This window comes from Oratosquilla oratoria, chromosome 35 (genome assembly GCF_046742065.1).
Source record: "Oratosquilla oratoria isolate Oo_2021 chromosome 35, ASM4674206v1, whole genome shotgun sequence".
In the NCBI taxonomy this organism is placed as follows: domain Eukaryota; kingdom Metazoa; phylum Arthropoda; class Malacostraca; order Stomatopoda; family Squillidae; genus Oratosquilla; species Oratosquilla oratoria.
Genome location: NC_134811.1, coordinates 30,445,152 through 30,467,474, shown reverse-complemented (window position 1 = coordinate 30,467,474; position 22,323 = coordinate 30,445,152). Strand labels below are relative to the sequence as shown.

Sequence of the window (22,323 nt, the reverse complement as noted above, 5' to 3'; positions counted from 1 at the left end):
GTGCGCATGTCTCATGAGCTCTCATTGCAATCTATTACTTTAGCTAGTACATATTACTCTTTAGTACAGTCATCATGGGTAGCAAAAAGAACAAAAGAACATCCACAATGACAAAAAACAGCAGTTAAAGATGGCAAGCAGTCAAAGACGACTAGCCAAGACCTCACCACCTCTCACTCCACCACTGCCCTCACCTGCACCTCTGTGACAGTGACAGAGGTAAAGGACAACATTAGACTAAACAATTCAAAGAGGAAGATTAAATCCAAAGAAGAAAGCAAGAGGAAAAAGATCAAGGCTATACAGGAAGAAGAGAGAAGAAGGGACATCATATGATGCTGGAGGGGGTGCCCTACCAACATAGATTGGTGAGGGGAATCTGATGAGGAAAGAGAAGGCACCCACTGCTGGAAAATAAACCTCTTTCCAATGATTTAGATACCCTGAAGACCCCCAGCAGTGAGGTTTCATATGAAGAAACCGCCAAAGGTGCAAAAAAGCAAATTATATGATGGTGTCGTCTGTGCGTTGTCACTACTGTGATATACTTATACTTTAGTTTTTCAGTATTTAAAGTACTTATAATTAAAATATGTTGATGATTTTTACTGTACTTACTCATTATATAATAAGAATTAAGCCATGAAAAAATCAGTCAAATTGGTGAAACTATAAGCAAGGTACAGATATATTTATATTTCAAGTTGCCATATCTCCGTTCGATATTTTTAAACTTTTGTAATCATAAAAAATCTAAAATACATCAGATTTAGATGAAACTTACAGGGAATATTACTTTTAGTAACTGCTAGGGCCGGTCGTTCAAATATTTTGAATAGGATGAAAGAGTTCGGAGTAATAATGGAAACGACAAAAAAAATTTATTTTTCACGATTTTTGCCGGACATTAAAATTGAAATGCCTATATGCAAAAGTATAAAGGAAATTGTTCAATTACTCAATGACCGGCCCTAGGTGTGCCTACTGACTAATCATAGCCAAAATATAAAACAAATTGGTCCACGTATTATGGTGCTGTGCACTTTTAAATGTCGCTACTGGTATACGTACATGTGTACATATGTACATGTGTACATACATCATTCTGTTTCACCTAAAATGTAGGCAACATGGATACCTATTTACCTGAGAAGTTTCAGCTCTACTCTAAATAGTTTAGAAAATGACCTCCAGGTGTCGCGTACCCCCTTAACTGTGATTAACTCCACATTATCTTTTCCTTCTGTTGCCTCTATTATATTTAGGTTCTTTCTAGTCAATATCATGACTCCTCCCTCAATTTGTCTGTCCTATTTTTTGACCAAATGCTGTATAATCCTTGTCCCACCATATTTGATTGTATTGGACCTTTCAGTTTTGTCTCTGCAATTCCCATTATGTCAGGTTTCTCTATTGATAGGTTGTCATTCAATTCGTTTAATCCTGATATTATACCGTCCATATTTGTATATGCCACTTTTGATTTTTTTCTTCTCTTCCCTTTTTTTGGTTTAAGTTTCCATTTTTCTGATGTACCATTTTCTCAGTCTCGGATCTAGCACTCCAAAAAAAACCTTTTTTTCCGTCTGTCTGTTTTTTTTTTTTTTTTTTTTTTTTTTTTTTTTTTCTTTTAGCCTCACTTCTCAGTTCCCTATCTTTCTCTAATTCCTCAGGATTCATTTCCTTTTTTTATCCAAACATTTTTGTATTTTTCACTGTTTGCTAGTTTTGCCACTTTTGATAGTACTTTGCTATAATTTGTGTTCTTAGTTTGATTTTCATTGGTCTGTGATTCTTTTCTTTTGAGTATGTACCCATTCTGTGTATGTCGTCGATTTCTGTATCTAGACTTTGACCTTCTTCTTGGACCACTTTTAGAATCTCCTTCGCAATTACTTTTTCTTCCTTTTCCCTTTGGTATTTGTGTACATTGTGTTTTTCATTTATACCATAAACCATATTTCTTTTTGTCTACTGTGTCTCTCACCAAATTTTCCTTCTTTTTGATTACCTTGATCACTGTTTCCTTTGCATTCTCTTTTACCTGCTGCTGTACTATTTCTGTGAATGATAGTTTTTGACCTTCACATTCCTTTTTCCACTGGTTTTTTATTTCGTTTAGGTCAGTCTCTGATTGATTCTTCCATTTTTTCCGTTACTGTTTTCAATTGGTCTTTTACCTCTTTTTTCAGTTCATCATTTGCAGTCTTAACCTCTTCACTCCGGGGCACATCGCACGTCTGGCAGCATTAGGTGCCTGACGTGCGATGTTGCGTCATAATCGCATTATGAAAAATAAAGTCAGTGCTCAATCTTTCGTTCTTTTTCACTTGTGTATTTTGATAACCATAGAAAATATGATGAAGCCAGTTTAGAGAGAATGGAAGTTACGTAGGTACGACTACAATAAATATAATCAAGATGCCGACGTCAGCATCATCGCGTACCCACTTGCTCCTCATGTCGCCTACGTAGGCGTCACCGTATGGAAGTGGTTAACCTCATTTTCTCTCTTTATTGCACATAGTTCACTTTTTAGTTCATTTAATTCCCTTAGTATTACCTCGTTCGTTGTTTGTAGGTTGATTACTTCTAGTTGCTGAGCTTCATAGCCTAATCTTAAATCGATCACTTTGTCTGCTAAGCTGTTAATTTCTCTGTTTCGTATTGCTCTGCTAATTCTGAAATCTCTCTCAGTGTCCAAGGTTTTCTCCAATGTTTCCCCTTGCCTCCTAAATCCCAAGAAATATTCATCACTTACGTACCTGCTGTTTGCTTTGGGGGTGTCGTTCAGGCATGTTTTTTTCTTTGTATTATCCCTAATGGGGACTCAATCCTGGATTCATCTAGTCCTCTTTTCGTTGGCTCATTGATTCTTCCTTCTTTGTTATTTTCCATTTTTGTATTAACTATTCACTTATTTAAGAACTGGATCAGATACAAACCCTGGCAGTCCCACGAATACATATTGATACACTGCAATACTAACTAGGCGTTTTTCCTGGTGATCCATTAAAGCACTAACCGGAGTGAAACTCAGAGCAGACCCCTTTTTCGTGTGCATGCATGTATGTCAAATTGTGTTACAGGACAGGATTGTATACATGAAGAGCCCTGTCATCTTCTAATTCTGATTCCACTTTGCAGTGCCCTATTGTCATAGTTCATGAATATTCTTTGTACATGGCATTTCAAGTGGCAGTATATTCTATTTTTCATCCTGTTCAGAAGCAGAACTAACCTTTTTTGCCCACTTTTCTCATGTACTTTGGATTTGTTTTGACCCGTGGCCATTAGATGAAGACTTCCTTTTTTATGAGGTTTGACTATGCAGTATAGGTTGTCTTGGTTGTCAGTCTTGATGCTTTCCTTATCATGTCTTCAAATCTTTGCTTTGCTGCTGCTTTGCCAGTTGTCCCATCTTCATTCAAATATTTCTGTGACTGGAGATCACTGGCTTCCATGGCAGCAAGCATTGATTCTGAAACCCTTCTACAAATCTATATGGGAAGAGATACTGAACTGTCATCTGTTTTGTAAGAGTGGGACTTTTGTCACTATCATAGGAGGAGGGGAGCAACCACCAGTTGTCAGCACTTGTTATGCAGAAAGTTGGAAGGAGAAGGAATAGTGGAAGGCAAAGTCTTGGGCTCAGTCTGCAGGCTAAGTACCAGCCTCTAAGACCTGCACCACCAGGCTGAGGAGCACTCAGTTGGTGGTGCTTGTGTGATGTAATGAGATGCATGAGTAGGGTTGACTCTTGCATAAAACAATCTATCATTTCTGTGATATTCTATGGAAAAGATTTTGGTTTCTGTATGCAAATGTTGTTGTGGTGGTTTTGGTGCACCATGTTTTCATTTGGAATGTTTAATTTTGTGTAGTTTGTAGGGTGTCCTATATTTGCATTCTTGGTTATTGGGAACCATGTTTGAGAAAGCATGGTCAATTGTGGTTCTCAAGAACTGTTTGTAGATTGTGATTAGTTTATTTCTGTAAACCAAAGCCTGTGCTTGCTGCAGATTTTAGTGTGTTTATTTTCTTGTTGATTTATACTGTCGGTCTTTGATACGTGGGCTGCAAGTCACATATCAGAAGTGAGGCTTGGGATTTTTGAGTTCTTTTTTAATTGAAGAGTGGCCATTCATTTTTATTATTGGATGTTTCTTTGATTCATGGTTGTCTGGAGAGAATTCTTTCTGAGAGGATGCCTCTATTTGAATTTTTGTAAACAATTTCTAGTTTGTCTAAGTAAGTGGGTGTACCCTTTCAGCTGGAATTTTTTTGGCATTGGGTATAATAAAGTCTGAGGTCATCACTGACATGAAGGAGGTATCAGTATATGGGAAGGGTTCTTACACTTCATAATTGGACACAATTTGTTTTGGAGTCCGTAGGTGTTCTAGGTATATCTTCCAATTTGTTGGTTTGTTGCTTGACAAGTTTAGTAATGTTTTTGTTCAGTGTCTGGAGCTAAGGGTTTTTTCTCCAAATTAAATGAACATAGATGTGCAGCTGTACAGTCAACATGTGTGAGCAGCAGAGAAAGATTGGGTCAAAGGGAAGGAACAATTATTTTCATGAAAATTAATGGAAAGAAATAAGGGGAGCTGAGTCATTCCTGCATTCAAGGGAGGGAGGGGGTCATTCTCAGAAAGTGAATAAAATAATTTAATGGCATCCAGAATTAGTTTTGCAGTGTTGTTCTACTCTTAGGCTCTTTTGTATGGATGGGATAACAGTAAAGCTAATAGATTTGTGTAATTCAAATTTAGCGATACAAAATAAATTTATGATTTACATAGATTCATTAATGATTGTCTTAGAATGATTGTGACTTTTTTTTGAGTATTTAGTATGCAAGAGTATTGAGATTCTTTATTGTATTGGTTTGTTACTGGCGAGAGTTTGATACACGTAAGAGGTCACATGCAATGACAATCAAATTAGCAATTGCCATGTCAGTAGTAGTTGAAGTGACTATTATTTCCTAAGTAGATTGTAAACAAAGATTATGAAGTAGCTCAGTATTTGAGAGTCATATCAGTAAATGTGTATGGTTAAGTCATTGGTGGGCTTTCATACAATAGTAATAGAATGAACTCATTAGAGGAGTCATTATACATAAGAATTTTATTCTATGAGAAACCTTTACTACTCAGATGCTCCTCACAGGGTTTACCTTGAAGGAATGTTGTTGCACTTAGTATTTTTATTCTGGGCTATTCCAGATGATTTCATTCAGTTTGGAGACATCATGAAGTCTCCATTCCTCAGAGGGTTGATAAACTTCATGATCTTGTTTTGGAACATGTGCTCTTTAATGTAAGTGTATTAATACTACTTTCAAATTTCAGGTTTGGGCAGTGTTCCTACGTACCTGAATGAATCCGTTCTAATCAACAAGGTGACACACTCAGCTGACAAAACATCAGCCAGTGCTCATTGCCCAGAGGAGGAGAAAAGTGCCAAGAAGGCACTAGTGGAAGTGCCGCCCAAGCACAAGGTGTGCCCTGACCTTAGAAGCTTGAGAGAAAACTCGGACATCACCATTCATAGTGTGACAAAAAATGAAACGTTAAGTGTGGTCAAAACTAGAACAAGTGAAATAAGTGTGACCAAAGCTAATAGTGAGGTGACTGAGGTTGGGCGAGTTACTCGTGTGGATGTGATGGACAGAAAAGCACTCAAAGAAGCTCTTCAGAGTTCCTTAGAGTCCAAAAAGAGGCATGATAGTCTTCAAAGTAAAAGCACGACTAATGTTGTAGACTATCTTAGACAGTGGAACTCTATAAACAGTACTAGCTCAGTGCCTGTCTCTGAGAGTACAAACAGTGTGGCAGGGGGTAAAGCAGAACCTGAGGCAACCTCCAGTTCATCTTTAAAGGTTGAAGATGAAGTGAAGACTGAAGCCAAGACTTCTGTGAAAGAACCAGCAAAACCTGTAAATACAAACAACTGTGATACTAGTAATAAATCAGAGCAAGATCAGAGTAAATTGGAACCAGCAAAAACACAGGAGTTCCCTGGAAATGTTGTGTTGACCAAAGGTGAGGTAGAGAGTCCTGAAGGAACTCCCAAGGGTGAACATGGCAATGCTCAGGGTGGAGAGGACTCTGGGATTGAGTCCATGGATGCCTTGTCTGAAAAGAGTCCAAACCAAAGTGACCAGAGTCCTGCCCGGCGAGAAGAAAAGGAGTGTGAGCAGTTTCCCGAGAAACCCCCAGCTTCAGAGAAGGTCATCAACCCAAGTTTGGAAATCAAGAGTGAAGCAAGTTGTAGTCCCATGCCAGACTCAAAAGAAACCGAAGAAAGCCCAAAAGAAGAGGAAACCATAAAGTGTGTTAGCAAAGACAAAAGTGAAGAGGTAATATCTGAAGAATCAAGCGAAACGAAAGTGAAAGAGGAGCCTCTCGAGTGTGAGTTAAACATAAAGGAAGAATGTGTTGAGCGTGACGAAGGACCAGAAGGGATTTGCAAGGTTGAGGTTGACGAGAGTGTGAAAATAAATAGTGATTCGATTAAAGAAAATTATGAAGAAGAGATGTATGTAAGTAAAGTGAAAATTGAGCCTGAAAGCAAATCTCCAACCAGCGACGATGGTCCAGTCTCGCCCAGTGCTTCTCCCAAAGATTCTCCTTCTGTGTCTGATTGTGCAGACCCATCCACATCCATCCAGATCCAGTCTTCATCGTGTCCAACAACTCTTTCAGAACAACTAGTCCCTTCTCTAGAAGAGGAAGAACATCACCCCCAACATACCAGTGATTCCAAGTCTTCCTCTACATCTGTCAGTAGTTCAAGCTCTGGGAAGTCTCCGTTGTTGGCCATGAGTGCACCGAAGTCTCAGACAAGTTCTGTTTCTTCAGTTATCACCACAGTTTCTTCTTCGGCTATCACAGCTTCGGAGATCAGAGAAGGCAAGACATCACCCATCTTCAGTGTACTGAGTTCCACAACAGACTCGAGTACTACTTCGCCTTCCTCATCTTCTGTTATGACGAGTACCAGTACCACCACCACAACCACGATATGCACCACAACTTCTTCTTATTGTACCACAACCACATCCCTATGTACCACAACAGCCCTTTGTAGCACAACTTCTTCCACCACATCTGTGCCTGTATCATCTGGTGCCAAGGTGGTGACTTTAAAACCAAATGCCAGTCAGGGTCAAGTTGGCACTCCACTTAGCCTTCCTCCAGGAACAACTTTTCGGCTAGTGGCCCTGCCAGGTAACAATGCCATGGCACCTACTACCAGCCCAGTCAAGGTGGTAGTGTCACCTATGAAAGGACAGCAGGTTGCTTCTGGAGTTGGTAGCATGACTGTAGTGACAGTCAAACCTGTTGTTGTGGCAGCAGGCGGGGCCCATAGGAACAATCAGTTACTTCAAACTCTTGCAGTAACCAAGAATGAGGAAACTACAGCTACACAGTCATTGCTATCACACATAGCAGGTTCCTCAACAACATCATCAACTCCAGAGTTGATATCTACAGTTGCACCAATTGGTACAACTGCAATACATTCAAAAACTGCTAATGGAGATGATCCAGATGAAATGGATTTTATTGGATTTTCAAGTGAAGTGAAGGTGTTGCCCAGTGTGACATGTAAAACCAAAATTGAAGAAGATTTGGAAAAGACGGTAAAAGAAAGTTGTAAGTCAAGAGAAGTCCTCTCCCCAACAGAAGAGGAACCTCGGCCTATGAGAGTTCATCCGCCACTTTACACGTATGGGAACAGGGAAAGAAAGAAAGATATGGACCAGGATAAGGAGTCTGATGTTGAAGAGAAAGAGAAAGAAGATTACAAAGAAGTGTTGTCAGAAGGAAGAAGTACCATAGAGGAAGGTACTGAAGAATTCAAACCCCTCAATCCTGAGGAGAAGAAGGAGAAGCCTGAGGAAGACACTAAGCTCAAAATTAAAGGAAAGGAGAAATTTGATGCCTTGTCAATCGAAATTCCACCAGCAGATGCAGTTCTGGATGACAAAAGACCAACTAGAAGTACAAGACAAAGTGCCCGACTTGCCAGTCCTAAGGTGAACAGTCCAGGGGCTGATTTGAGTCCAAAAATTGAAAGGCGGAGTCCAGCTGGCATTCCTTCCATGAGCAAGCCGAGCCCAGTGCCAGTGTCAAGGCCCAGTGTCAGTCCAGCAACACGGGGCACCAAAAGGAGACGACACGAATCTGAGAGCAGTAATGCTTCTAGTGTCAATGAGGAATCTCAGGAGCCGTCAACTAAATGCTCAAGGAGGAAGCCACCGGACAAACCAGAAGGGAAAGAAGATGCATGTAAGAACAAGATGAAGGTCAAGGAAGGAGAAAATGGAGATGTGAAAGTTGTTAAAGGTATGAAGTGGAAGAATGTTTTCTTTTTGTGAAAATACAGTATTAATATATGTTGAATCATTAGTAGTAAAAGTTGTTTTATTTATAATTATTTTCTTTTATTTATTTATTAATTAAGTTCTTTATTTATTGAAGAATATATATATATATTTTTTTTTTATCAGAAGAAGAGGAGAGCTCAGATGATGAGTCAGTACCCTCAGAAGCAAGTGGAGGGAAGAAACGGAATCCATCTGCTGCTTCAACGTCCACAAATGAGGAAGAAGATGATTCACGGTGAATATAGTTATTAGCAAAAGTAGTTATTATGATGGGGACCCCCTAAAGCTGTTAGAGAGTGGTTGGTTGGGAAAAAAAGGAGAGAAAGAAGAGGATTGAGAGAGAGAGTGGGAGAGTGACAAGAGGAGAGAAAGGGGAGAAAGAAAAACAAAGAAAGAAAAAGAGAGGGAGGTAGAAAGAGAGGAAGGGAGAGAGCTAGAGAGGGAGGGAGAGTGATTAGTTTCAGGACCACAATATCTGCTGTTGAGATATCTTGATAATTCCTCCTGGAGAAGTGCTCCAGGGTTAAGTACAGTAGAACCTTGTTTCTCGAACATCTCACAGGTTGAACAAATTGGTTTACAATAAATAATTTTTTCTTCTTTGTGTGTGCATGTGTGTTAAATATTGGTTCTCAATTGACTTCAACAGAACTTAGGGGCTAAATTCAAAGTTTTATGGGAAAATATCACCCTGATAAAGCCATATCCAACAGAGTAGTTTTTTTAGGCCTTGACCAAATGAATTCTTGAACAGTTTTCTAGAACAGATTGTGATTGAGAACCGAGGTTCTACTCTACTTTGTATTTAGTGTTTGTTTGACAACCCCGGGCATAGCCTTACACTCACTCCTTGTATTCACATCTATGCTGATGAAAACTGAACTACCTTCAACAAACTTCCTCTTGTTCCATATATATGCAACACATCCGTCATAAAGTCTTTCCCAAATATTTAAAATCTGAAACGATGACCTTACATATGCCAAGAATTCTGGCATATCTGCCTGATGAGAAAAATGTGATCTGTGCACCGAACTCTACACAATTTCTCTCACAATCCTCTCAGTATCCTCCAATATGCCTTAACTAACCAGACTGATGCATTTGGAGCAATCCAAAGGAAAATCCTGTCACTGGAACAGCAATGTGACATTGTCAACAAATACATGCATATACCAAAGGGTTTTCCCCCTTACAAGGGAGGTAGCCAAAAAACAAAGGCATAGAAACCACTCCCACCCATTCCATCTCCTATATACTCCACCTCCCTCCACCATCTTCCCCCCCCTCTTATCTTGGCACCTCCTGGATGAATGATCATCCCTGCACCTTGTCCACTGCCCTGGGTCAGAAGCAGTGTTGCAAGACACGCACATCCAAAGCAAGGCCGCTTCATTAAATTGGCGACCCCCCCCCCTCTCCATCCCCTTATGCAGGAAAGAAGAACATGGGAGAAATCCCTTCGGGCTGTGTCAATTTATTTCTCATACATACTCCCTCATCCCCATCCCCACCCACTCCCCCTCATGCATCACAGCATCATCCATACACAACCATTCTCCATTCACCCCTATCGTCTGTCCTTGCCCATCCTTCCTCAACAGACATTCCCCTCTTTCCCAATGCCCCATTTACCCCATCCATCCATCTCATCCTAGGTCAACCCCTCATGCCTTCCACACCTCACTTTCTAGTCTTTCTTCACTCATTCTTTCCATGTGTCCTAACCATCCCAATACTCTTTTATCAAATCTATCTCCCAACTCCCTTTCCACCCTTTTTCTCCTCACCTTCTCATTTCTCACTCTATCCAGGCTTATCATACTTCTCAGACACTTCATCTCAAGCACATTGAAACTCCTCCTTTCTTCCTCCCTTATGTTCCATGTTTCTGCCCCACAATCACTCCTTCATAAAATCTCCTCTTAGCATCCATTCCCAAATGTCTTTTTCTCTTTACACTTTTTAATCCCCCAAGGCATTTACTCACTTCTCTCAATCTACATTCTACCTCCACCCCCCCACTCCTCCCTTTCCTGCTACATTTGCACCCAAGTATCTGAAACTATCCACTTCCTCCAGTCTCTCTCCCTTAATATTCACTTCCAGTCTACTGCCACTTCCTCCCCTTGTACATCTCATCACCTTACTTTTACCCACATTCATCTTCAACTTCCTTCTTCCGCACACCTTCCCAAACTCTGTCACTAACTTCCTCAATCCTTTCTCTGATCCAGCTACAAGCGAAGTGTTGTGAGCAAACAACAATTGGCTTATCTCCCACTTTTCTCCATTTTCTTTACCCATCTTTAATCCATGACCCACTACCCTTGCATTTACCTCTCACACCACCCCATCCATGTATAAATTGAACAGCCAGGGTGACATAACACATTCCTGATGAAGTCCCACCATTACCTCAAACCACTCACTCTCTCCATTTCTAATCCTAACACGAGCTCAACTACTCTCGTAAAAACTCTTGACTGCTCTAAACAGCTTTCCTCTTATCCCATATATCTGTACTACCTCCCACAGTGCCTTCCTGTCTATCCTGTCATAAGCCTTTTCTAGATCCATAAAAGCCCAAAATACATCCTTACCTTTTCCTATAGCTTTCTCACATATTTGTCTTACCACAAAAATCTGATCTACGCAAACCCTACCTGTCTGTCTTACCACAAAAATCTGATCTACACAACCCCTACCTGTCCTGAACCCACACTGTTTTCCAAAACAAATTACCTACAACTCCAGAAGACAGTAAGATAATTAGAGATACATAAAATTTAACTAGACACAGATGCCACCAGCCCTTCTCCAACAAGCATACTGAAAATGCAATAAAGAAATTGAAAAACTCCTATGCAGAATACCTAGTTGGTATCTCAAATATTCAGTCTAAATGCTTTAAAAGCAGTGACACACTTCCAACCACTTCTGGCTGTATAACAAAATTCTAATGTTGAAAATAATAGTCCCCATATTGATATAAACCAAGCCTCCAGAAAACTGCATCCTTTTGACCAAATTTCCTACCATAAACCATATCCAAGCTGATGCAAATACTTATCCCATGAACTTGATTAATCCACCCACCTCTCCACACCAGCACATTCCTCAAAAACATTACACAAGTGTCAGAAAGGTTCAACAAGAAATGACCATCTTCCACTTTATAAGGAAAGTAGCCAGCCTGGGCATGCACCCCCCCCCCCATATATATATATATATATATATATATATATATATATATATATATATATATATATATATATATATATATATATATATATATATATATATATATATATATATATTACCTCCCCCCCCCCCCATCCCACTCCCATCTGTTACCCATTTGTTTCCCTTTTATCTAAGGTCCTTGTGGATGAAGGGTCATCCCTGTGCCCTGCCCACTGCCAAGGATGCACCAAAACTACCTCAATAGAACATCTACAAAAATATATATATAAATAGATAAATAAAATTAAAATAAATAAACAATTAGAATTCCCCATAGAACACTTTATGAAAATGATAAGTACACAACTCTGTGCAGGAGCCCTCAGTCCTACCCAACTATCTCATTACATCACACAAGCACACCCAACAGAATGTTCTGTGGCATGCTACCCATCTTCAACAACGTAGACTCCGAGGTGACTTGATACAGGTCTTTAAGATTTTAAAGGGAATTGACAACATCAAAAGTGACAAAATTTTCACATTGAATAATAATCAGACAAGAAACAATGGTCTCAAACTGTCCGGAAATAGATTCAATTTGGAAGTAGGTAGAAACAACTTTGCCAACCATGTAGTTAATGAATGGAATAAACTTCCTGCACAGGTAGTGCAATGTAGTTCAGTTCGAAGCTTTAAGAATCATTTAGATAAATACCTAAGTAAGATGCTGTAATGATTATAATTTATATTATTTGTTTTTGTTTTGTTATCATTTGTCTGTCTGATTTTCATTTATTATTAGTTATATGTCAATTTATTATTATTTACTATTTACCTGTTTGTTTATTATTTAACTATACCTATGCATTTATTTATGTATTTTATTTGTTATTTACATTATTATAGTTTTTATTTATTATTTTATTATTAATATGATTTTTTTTCGCATCTGACCTAGATATGGATCAAAAGGTCTCCTGTCAGCATGCTCCGCCTTTGTAATCCTTTACCATCTGCACAACACTAGACATCAATACATAGACTTGCACTTGGGTGAAAGAACAATCACCAAACTACCAACTACTTGAAACCCTAGTAGACATAAGCTCTACTGCAAACCTCATCTAAGAGAAGCAAAAATCACATTAACAAGACTGCATTTGGGTCACTATTCAGCAATAAAACTACAACACAGAATAAGCCTGAACATAGAAACAAACTGAACTGGATGTAATCTTCAATAGAATGCACTGAACGCCTCATTGTACACTGTAATCCTAAACCTACCTAGACAACAACATAACATTTCTTTGTAAGTTTGTTATGGTCCAATCAAGTATCTGTTGCTGGTGACCTGGAAGCCATGGTTTTCTGGAGAGGCAGTACCACTTATATTCATGTGGACAGTATTGCATTGCAGGGATTTAAGATTAGTAGCACAGTGAAGGGACAGTAGTTAAAGGTGATTAACATTCTTTTTTTAGTAGAGATTAGTTTTCAATCATGAAATGGAAATTACTAGAATAGCATGGTAGTGGTGAGATTGAAGGCTAAGTACTACCTAGTACTGAACAAGTTAATCAGAAGATTCTACGACCCCCCCCCGGTCTGGATTATTGGGTGCATGTTATTGTGTGGTATAATTTGTGCAGTAGCATGCAGCCAATACTTTAGGGACTGTATGGGGTGCCCCTATAGACCAGAGCCATACATAATTTTGTCTCAGTTAGAGAATCTGTACTCGAGAAATTATGCTACTTTATTGGACTGCGACTGTTCCTCAGTTATACAGTCCCTCCCCTCTTAATACTTTCCTGTATTACTTCTTTGAGTATATATTTCCATTTTCACTTCTGTCCCCAGTGGTAGGGGGAAGAAAGAATACTACCATCAAGTCATCCTGCTCTCTGTAACTCTAAGGGTTACGTTCCTATGAGAAGTCAAACCAAAAGAGGGTCTGGGAGTTCTCCAGAGTCTTAACCACTTCCATACGGTGACGCCTACGTAGGCGGCATGAGGAGCAAGTGGGTACGCGATGATGCCAACGTCGGCATCTTGATTATATTTATTGTAGTCGTACCTACGTAACCTCCATTCTCTCTAAACTGGCTTCATCATATTTTCTATGGTTATCAAAATTCACTGGTGAAAGAGAACAAACGATTGAGCACTGACTTTATTTTTTATAATGCGATTATTATGACGCAACATCGCACGTCGGGCAGCTAATGCTGCTAGACGTGTGATGTGCCCCAGAGTGAAGAGGTTAAGGTTTGGGTCTTTTAATGTGTATAGGTGTTGTACACGTGAGAGTAGAACTAAGTTGAAAGGGAGGGGATTTTTGAGGTTGGGAGTGTAGTGGGGAGGGTGTCAGGAGTGAAGAGAGGACGAGGAAGGGAAGGGGTGGCTCTACTAGTGAGGAGATAGGTAAGCATGTGGTGGAGTGGAAGGTTTCTTCAAGGTTAATGTGGATGAAGGTGAACTGGAAAGGAAGATGGGGGTCTTTGTAAGTGCATATGGGCCTGGTAGTGAGAAAAGTGTATAGGAAAGGGAGGCTTTTTGGATAGATTTAAACGAGTGCTTAGAGAGTCTTGGGAGGAATGTCAGTGTTGTGGTATTGGGAGATCTCAATGCTGGGGGATGAACCAATAGATGGAGTAATTAGGAAGTTTGGAGTGCCAGGTAAAAACCATAGTAGAAAGTTAATGGTAGAGATATGTTTTGAAAGAGTTGATGCTAGCTAGCTAACACTGTTTAGAAAAAGGGTCAAGCATTAAGTACACATGGGAGAGGATAGTGGATGGAAGGGTGGTTGATAAGGCATTAATGGACTAGTGGTATTAAGGAAAAGCGTATGAGTTCTGGATCCCCATGTTCTTAGGGGAGAGAGTGGGGGAGTATCAGATCAGTTTGTGGTAGAAGTTGAGTGTGGAGGATAGGTGGAGAAAGAGGAAAAGGGCAGAAGGTAGAGAGGTGCTTAAGAGAGAACTGTTTAGATGAGAAAGGAAAGGAGCATGGGTACCAGAGGCAGAGAGAAGTGTGGGTGGTGATGAAAGATGGAGTTGAGGTGGGAGTGGAGGAGAAATAGGGGTGTGTCAAGGACACAGTGACAAGGTGTGTAAAGATGGTATATGGAACAAGGAGGATGGGAGACAATAGAAGGAAGGGTAGTGAGTAGTGGGATGATGAAGTGAAGACAGTAGAAGAGAAGTTAGTATTCAGGGATTGATTGCAAAGTAGGATGAGAGAAACATGAGAGGTACAAAGAAAAAAAAGAAGAGAAATAAAACAAAAGATAAGGAGAATATGAAAGAAATTTTTTGAAAGTAATAGAAATATGTTTTTGAAGGAAGTTAAGAGAGGAAGGGGAGGTGAGTCAAGTAGAGAAGAAAAGGGTGCAGATGGACAGATGTTAACAGAAGAGGAGGCAGGAAGGGGAAGGTGGGCAATTTGACAGAGATGTATCTTGTCACCATGGCTGTTCAATGTAAACATGGATTGGGGTGGTGTGGGAGGTAAAGGTGAGGGTAATGGGCAGAGGACTGGAGATGGTTAAAGAAAATGGAGAAAAGTGGGAGGTGAGCCAATTGTTTGATGACACTACACTTGCGGCAGGGTCAGAGGAGGGATTGAGTTAGTGACAGTTTGGGAGGGTATGTGATAGAAAGTTGTAGGTAAATGTGGGTAAAAGTAAGGTGATGAGATGTACAAGTACAGAGGATAGCAGCAAGTTGGAAGAAAGTCTTGAAGGAGAGAGGCTGGAAAAAGTGGATAGCTTGAGGTGTTTGGGGTTGGATGTGGCAGGAAAGGGAGGAGTGGAGTGGAAGTAAATTGTAGACTGGAAGAAGCAAGTAAATGCCTTGGGGGATTAATAAGTGTCATGAGAAATGGATATTTAAGAAGGGATGTAAAGAGGAGACTATGAAAGGATGATTGTGTTGATAGCACTGTATGTTGCAGAAACATGGAGTTTAACGGGTGCAGAGGAAAAGTTTAAATGTGGTTGAGATGAAATGTTTGAGAAGTATGGTAAGGGTTTAGGTTGGATAGAGTGAGAAATAAGGTGAAGAGGAGAGCCAGGGTAGAAAAGATGGCAGATAGTTCTGATGGAAGAATATTGGGATGCGTTGGACACATGAAAAGAACGAGTGAAGAAAGATTAGTAAAAGTGTGGAAGGCACTGGTGGATGGAGAACTTGAGGGGACAACCAAGGATGAGGTGGATAGATGGGGTGAAAAGGGTGTTGATCAAGAGGGGGATCTCTGTTGAGCAAGGTAGGGAGAAGGCAGGAGATTGGAGTGAGTGGAGAATGGCTGTGTATAGGTGATAGTGTAATGCAAATAAGGGAGGGAGGGAATGGTGGGTTAGGGAGGAGTATGTATGAAGGATGTTTTGATGCAACAAGGGAATTCTCCCAGCCTTCTCTTTTTCTGCATGTGGGGATTGAGAGGGGGGTTGCCAATTAAGAGAAGCAGCCTTGCTTTGGGTGTGCTGTGTCTTGCTGCATTGCTTCTGACCCAGGTCCATGGGTGAGATGCAGGGATGACCCATCATCCAGGAGGAACCAAGAAAAGATGGAGGGAGGGTGGTGAATGGGATATGTGGGGATGAAATGGGTGGAATGTATTTATGCCTTTGATTTTGGCTACCTCCCTTGTAAGGGGGGAAAAGCCCTTGATGTATGTATGTATGTATGTATGTATGAGAATTACAACATGTTATTTTTATTGCAGGCCCTCATCAAGAAATAGCAGAGCTTCAGGTAAAGCATCTACCAGAAGTCGAGAGCGTCAGAGTTCAGCCGAGTCCACAGGAGCATCGCAAAGGGATGGCACACCCACACGTCGCACCACACCACGGCAGAATAACCGCTCAGTCAATAAAGAGAAATCACCTGAACCAAATAAAGAGGGAAAAGAATGCAAAATGGCAGGCAATGGAAAAGCTCACCAGCCAGCTGTTCGGGATAAAAGTCAGAAAGAACTTGTGTCTTCCACAAAGGACAAGGAAAGAGAAGGAGAGAAGAAAGATGTGAACAAAGACAAAGAGTGTTTATTCAAAGAAAAGAAGCTTCTTCCCATGGTGAAGGACCTGAAAGTGAATCTAAAGGAGAAGAGTCCACAGTTAAAGGAAAAGGATAGGAGCCCTACCACATTGGCTACCAAGGTCAAGAAGGACAATGATCCTTCAGAGCCAGAAACCAATAACCGCCGCAAAACTAGAAGTACAACATCAGGTAAGTTCATGTGCAGGTAACCTATTTCATAATGTATAAAAATTGTGCAATTGGATTCTGCAGTAGAGGGGAATAGTTAAACTCTAATTTTTATTTATGTATTTATTATTATTATTATTATTATATATATATATATATTTTTTTTTTATGCTTTGAAAGGGACATTGGAAGGAAGAGGGCAAGAAAAGTTTGAGTGGAAAATTATTCTGGATGGGTGAAGAAATGTTTTGGTCCATATATATATATATATATATATATATATATATATATATATATATATATATATTATATATATATATATATATATATATATATATATATATATATATATATATATATATATATTTTTTTTTATGCTTTGAAAGGGACATTGGAAGGAAGAGGGCAAGAAAAGTTTGAGTGGAAAATAATTCTGGATGGGTGAAGAAATGTTTTGGTCCATAGGAATTTCTTCTTGTCGGCTCAGTATTGTCTTGAGCAGATAGAAAGGAGAGGGTTGCCATGTAATGAAGCAGTGGATGTAAACCAGTTTTGTCTGTTGGGTCTAGATATGGAGGTGTTGCATTGCCTCTAACCCAAGCAGTGGGAGGGGGAAAGGGACAACCCTTCATCCACAAGGAGCTAAAATGGGAGGGACAACAAATGGGTTTTTGGATTGACATGGGTGAAAAGTGACTACCATCTCCTTATAAGGGGGAAAGACCATATACATAAACCTAAAGGCCCTTTTTGCCTTAAAAGTTGTATGGTGGAGTCTGCAGACAATGTTGCATCCATCCTACTCTCACTCACTCACTCACTTACTCAAAAAAAAAAAAAAATCCCCCTCTCCCATCTTAGGTCCTCATCAATGAAGGGTCATCCCTGACCCCTACACTGGGTCAGAGATATTGCAGTAAGACCAAGTTCGGACAATCAGAGCTGGTTCATCACCACTGTTCATTACATGCCCCCGCCCCCCCCCAAATTACTAGAGAAATTACAGAATAGACACAAAGAAATCATTTTGAACTGTGTCATTTCCTTACAACCAATCTTTATTCACATCAGTCCTTTGTCTTTCCTTGCTCAACAGACATTCCTTTTGTATCCAGTTCCCTTGTCACCCCATCCATCCTGCCTTGTTTGTATTCCCTGCAAGTTCTTTTTATTACTCCTTCACTCCATATACCCAAACCATTACTGCATTGCTGTTTGCTAAAGCAGTGGGCAAGGTTGACCCTTTATCCATAAGGAGCTAAGATGAGAGGGACAACAAATGGATTTTGAATGGATGGAGGGTGAATGTGTGGCTTGGCTGGCCACCTTATAAAGGGAAATGATCTTTTGGTATATGTATATAATGAGGAATTCACTGATTTAATGCAGTGTTGAAAAATGGTATTCCTGGCCATTATGATACTACATATACATAGCAAAATTGAACCAAGGGCGTAGTTCATTAAATTACATGCCACAAATTCCTCTGTAAGGGCCACCATTCCAGCCTTCTAAATAGGGGGGAGTTTGTGATTTTAAACTACATCATCATTGTAAATGAGGTGGCCAACTCAAATCAACTCATTTTACATCCCTCTAATACCCATTCATATCTCATCCTATTTTAGGTCCACATGGATGTATTCTCCTGCAAATTGTAATGGCCCATTACAGTATTGATAAAGGCACAGTATATGATATGGCTATGATAATGACCTGGTATTGATTTTATGCACAGTAAAATATGTCTTTTTGGCTACCTCCCTTGTAAAGGGGAAAAAGCCTTTGTATAAAAAATATATCTCACCTTCAATAGTGGTAAAATTGTTGCACCATTTCTATTTAGTAGAGCTGACATCATTCAATCCATTGCCCCAGATCTCTCATGCAGGAAGGAAATGCAGTGGAGAAAAGATGCTGGAGATGTGTATTAAATGGGAAATATACTGAACACATCTGTTTAAGATTTTACATGGGCCAAGGTAGTTGGTGGTAGGTCGGCTGTGAGGGCACTAATGGATAATAAAGTGGTGACCAAAAGGAGGATTGAAAGAGTTCTGGATGTAAACATGTTTGGATAAGAGGGCAGTGGCTTCTCAGAATGTTATGTGGTGAAAAGAGACTTAGAGTGGAGGTTAAGTGTAGAGGGAGGCAGATACGCTAAAAAAGAGCAAATTGTATAAGGAACATAAGAATAAAAGGAGACTGCAAGAGACCATAAGGCCTACACTAGGCAGCTCCGTATCCATCACCACCTGTGATGATAGCAGACTAAGCTGGGAGAGGTATGGGATATAGTGAATGATAAAGGAGAAACATGAATAGAAGAAGGAAGGGTATGATTCAAGGAAAAAGAGCTGAAGTGAACAAAGTATGTTGGATAAAGAGGTAGTAGAAAAGAAGCATGTATATAAAGAATGGTTGCAAAGAAATTGAAATCCATGTAAGAGGTGCAGAATAAAGAAGGTGGAGGTAAAATGGAAGGTGAGGAAGGGAAAGATTATGTAAGGCAGGGTAGGTGTTTGGTGGATGAAATTGAAAAGAATATGAAAATGTTTTGGAAACAAGTGAACAAAGTTTGGGATATCAATTCAGGTAGAGAGAAGGTAAAGGACTGATGCTAATGAAAGTGAAGGCTGTAAAGGGACGATGGGTAGAGTATTTCATGGATTTTTTTTAATGTAGAGGAGGATCGGTAGACTTTGTGGCAGTATCAGATGCCTTCTCAAAAAATGCGAAATTCATAAAAGACAACCTTACACTTTTGCTGAAAATTTCACATTGTCTTATTGACCTTGCACCCTCCTCATGTAAACCCACAGTACTCTTCCCCAAACTCTCTCAGTTCCACTCCCATACATACACTTAAAGACTGATCCCACAAAAACTACTAAATTCATACTTGTTCCCTTTTTTATCTTGTATAGTGGATCTGTACATGCACACCAACCCAGCAGTACACTTTCTACTCTTAAGACATACATTGAAAAATCTCACCAGCCATTCCACTATATATCTATATACCAAGGGCTTCTCTCCTCTTAAAAGGGAGATAGCCACTCATTCCACTCCCGTCCACCACCCTTGTTTCCTATTTTCTTCTTTTAATCTATTGGAAGAAAATGTTAATAGATTGCTGTTTTACATGTAGAATGTACTCAAGAACTCTACCATTTTTTCCCTCCGAGTAAAATACTTACACTATGCAACAATCTTCCAGAATGTATCTCTCACATATGTGGAGCAAGTGGTGTATGTAGTGTGTGATATTGTAAACTAATATCTTTCTGTCTCTTGCAGCTAATGAAGAAACTCCAAACAAGAGAAGACGCCTATCAAAGGACAAGTGAAAGACCCACAGCCGCCCAAGACCTTGGATACCAAAAGTACTTGATAGTACTTAAGTACTGTAGCAGTGTGGTAGTGGAGAACTCATCATCAGTATTATGACCTGACCCTTGATGGGTCAGGAGTGCAATAGTTGGTTTATCTTGTCCTTTTTTTTTTTTTTTTTTTTTTTCTCTTTTTTTTTTTTATAATTATTATTATTTTTTCACCTTGTTTCCATACTCGCTGTCACAGTCTGTTCCTATTGTGTAAAATCCTGCCTGTGGTACAAGAATCCAGTGGCACATTGGCTTGGCCTTGTGGTGCCATTGCCATTGTTGCCATAGGTGTTTAAAGGGTTGTTGATTACTGTATCATCATAGACTTATATTGAGGTGGAACTTGAACAGAGGACCACCTTATGTCACACATGGGACTGTCTGTGAAAGGCAAGTGAGTTACCCCATGGATCTCAAAACTATGACAAGTCCTGTATACATTTGAAGTTTAGACCCTAGCATTGGACTGTAGTGATATTTAGTGGAGCAGAGACTTCATAGGACTACAGGCAATGTGAACGAGTGCTTTATTGGACTAAGCGCTACTTGTGCCCACCTTTGGTTAAAGCCTTCTTGTGATATGTGTATAGTGGGCCATGTCTTGCTGGACCAAGCAGGAGCCTCTGGTCCAATGAATAGTGGACTGCCAGGGAAGCAGCAACAGCAGCAGTTGTGACTGCCATTTGCCATTTGCCGTAGGACTCCAGCAAGGCTCATGCCATACCTCAATCTCAACACAAATGGAATCCTGCGAGGGAGCACGTGCTGGTCCCCATCAAAGACGAGATTCTTGCTTCTCTATTTTCCCCTTTTTTTTCTATACAGTAATGTTGCAATGTACATTTAGATTGTATATATGGTGACATTAGATGGTAAATGTTTTTTAAATGTACAAAGTACAGTACAGTTAATATTTTCTGTGTATTTCTGTATAGATTATAACTAGATGAGGAGTCTGTAAAGATTAAGCTTAAGACTTGTAGGACCCTGTGAGCCTGGATTTTAAGGTGTATTTACTGTAAATATTGTAACCCATTGTATAGAGTAATACATACTGCATAGGACCTTGTTATGTAAACTGTTGTTTCCTCTAGAACCGAAATCCTTCAAAGCCTTGGGCAGCTCACAAGTGGTGAGACCTTGTGTCTTTGGTTATGCAAAGTGCAGCCAAGTGTCCACCACCACCAGCACCATTACATCACTTTTTTCCATGCCACTCATCACACAATTTACACAATATCATCACTTGCTTCAGTCACTTGGACCATTATCAATGCAGCTTAAACTATTCACATCACCTACAACACACCACTCACTACACCTTTGTCTTCATGGGTAAATAACTACCTGAACCGTCATCACTTGCTTTTCTTTCTCATTTCATTTGAGCCAGTTGTTGCATTTCACCCCTATTTTGTCACTCGGTAGTGATTATGTTCTTACTCTCTTCCCCATCCTGCATGCTTTGTTCAGAACATTGGAGACCATTTCAGGTTCAGCCCATCATATTGCTGCACTCCACACCATTCTTGCCATAAAATACAACTGCTGTCATCACATCACTTTGGTTTGTGTACACAATAACCCCAGTAACCACCAATTTTATGTAATTTAGCACCATTTCCAATATATTCAATGATTGCCAATCACAGATTTAATGCCTAGTTTACATCTACACAATCTCCCCCATCCCCCCCATAAATTAAGGGATAAATGATGGCTACCCGAAAGATGGATGTTGGAACAGTCACAGTCACCCATGTTCAAGATCAGTCAACCCTGAGGGGCTGACACATAGTATCCTAGCTGGGCCAAATGTCAGCTGTGACATTTATCCCTCTGTTGTATAAGAGATAGTCCCACACTAATACAATAAAGACTTGTGCAATGCTTATTCCAGAGAGATCCGTAGGAGTGCCTGAGGACCTTTGCCAACTACTGTGGCACTGCAGGTTTCAATTCAGTGATACTAGAGGCAACAGTTCTTATTGTTGATACATTGTTTTGTATACAGCATCCTCTCAGTTACAAGATCCACAGCAATAACAACAATATATGTGAAACAAGTACATTATCCTCTCTCAGGGCAGTGTGGCATTATTGATTGTTGGGTTGTCACTCGATTTGATTT

The 22,323-nt window shown here is 39.9% G+C and overlaps 1 protein-coding gene across 8 annotated transcripts in view; it reads left to right on the top strand.

The window, feature by feature from the left end:
- LOC143018629 (uncharacterized) overlaps positions 1-21,270 on the top strand; it is a 106,237-nt gene extending 84,967 nt beyond the window's left edge. For 6 of the 8 annotated variants that reach the window (XM_076174172.1, XM_076174173.1, XM_076174169.1 and 3 more), the window contains 4 exons: positions 5,358-8,360; positions 8,525-8,636; positions 16,325-16,827; positions 20,107-21,270. In XM_076174172.1, coding sequence (XP_076030287.1) covers positions 5,358-8,360; positions 8,525-8,636; positions 16,325-16,827; positions 20,107-20,156 — 3,668 coding nt within the window. In that variant the 3' untranslated portion in view covers positions 20,157-21,270. Of the gene's footprint in view, positions 1-5,357; positions 8,361-8,524; positions 8,637-11,782; positions 12,064-16,324; positions 16,828-20,106 lie in introns of those variants that run through there. The other 2 variants (XR_012965767.1, XM_076174168.1) reach the window with 2 other exon arrangements.
- The last annotated feature ends 1,053 nt before the right edge of the window (positions 21,271-22,323 follow it).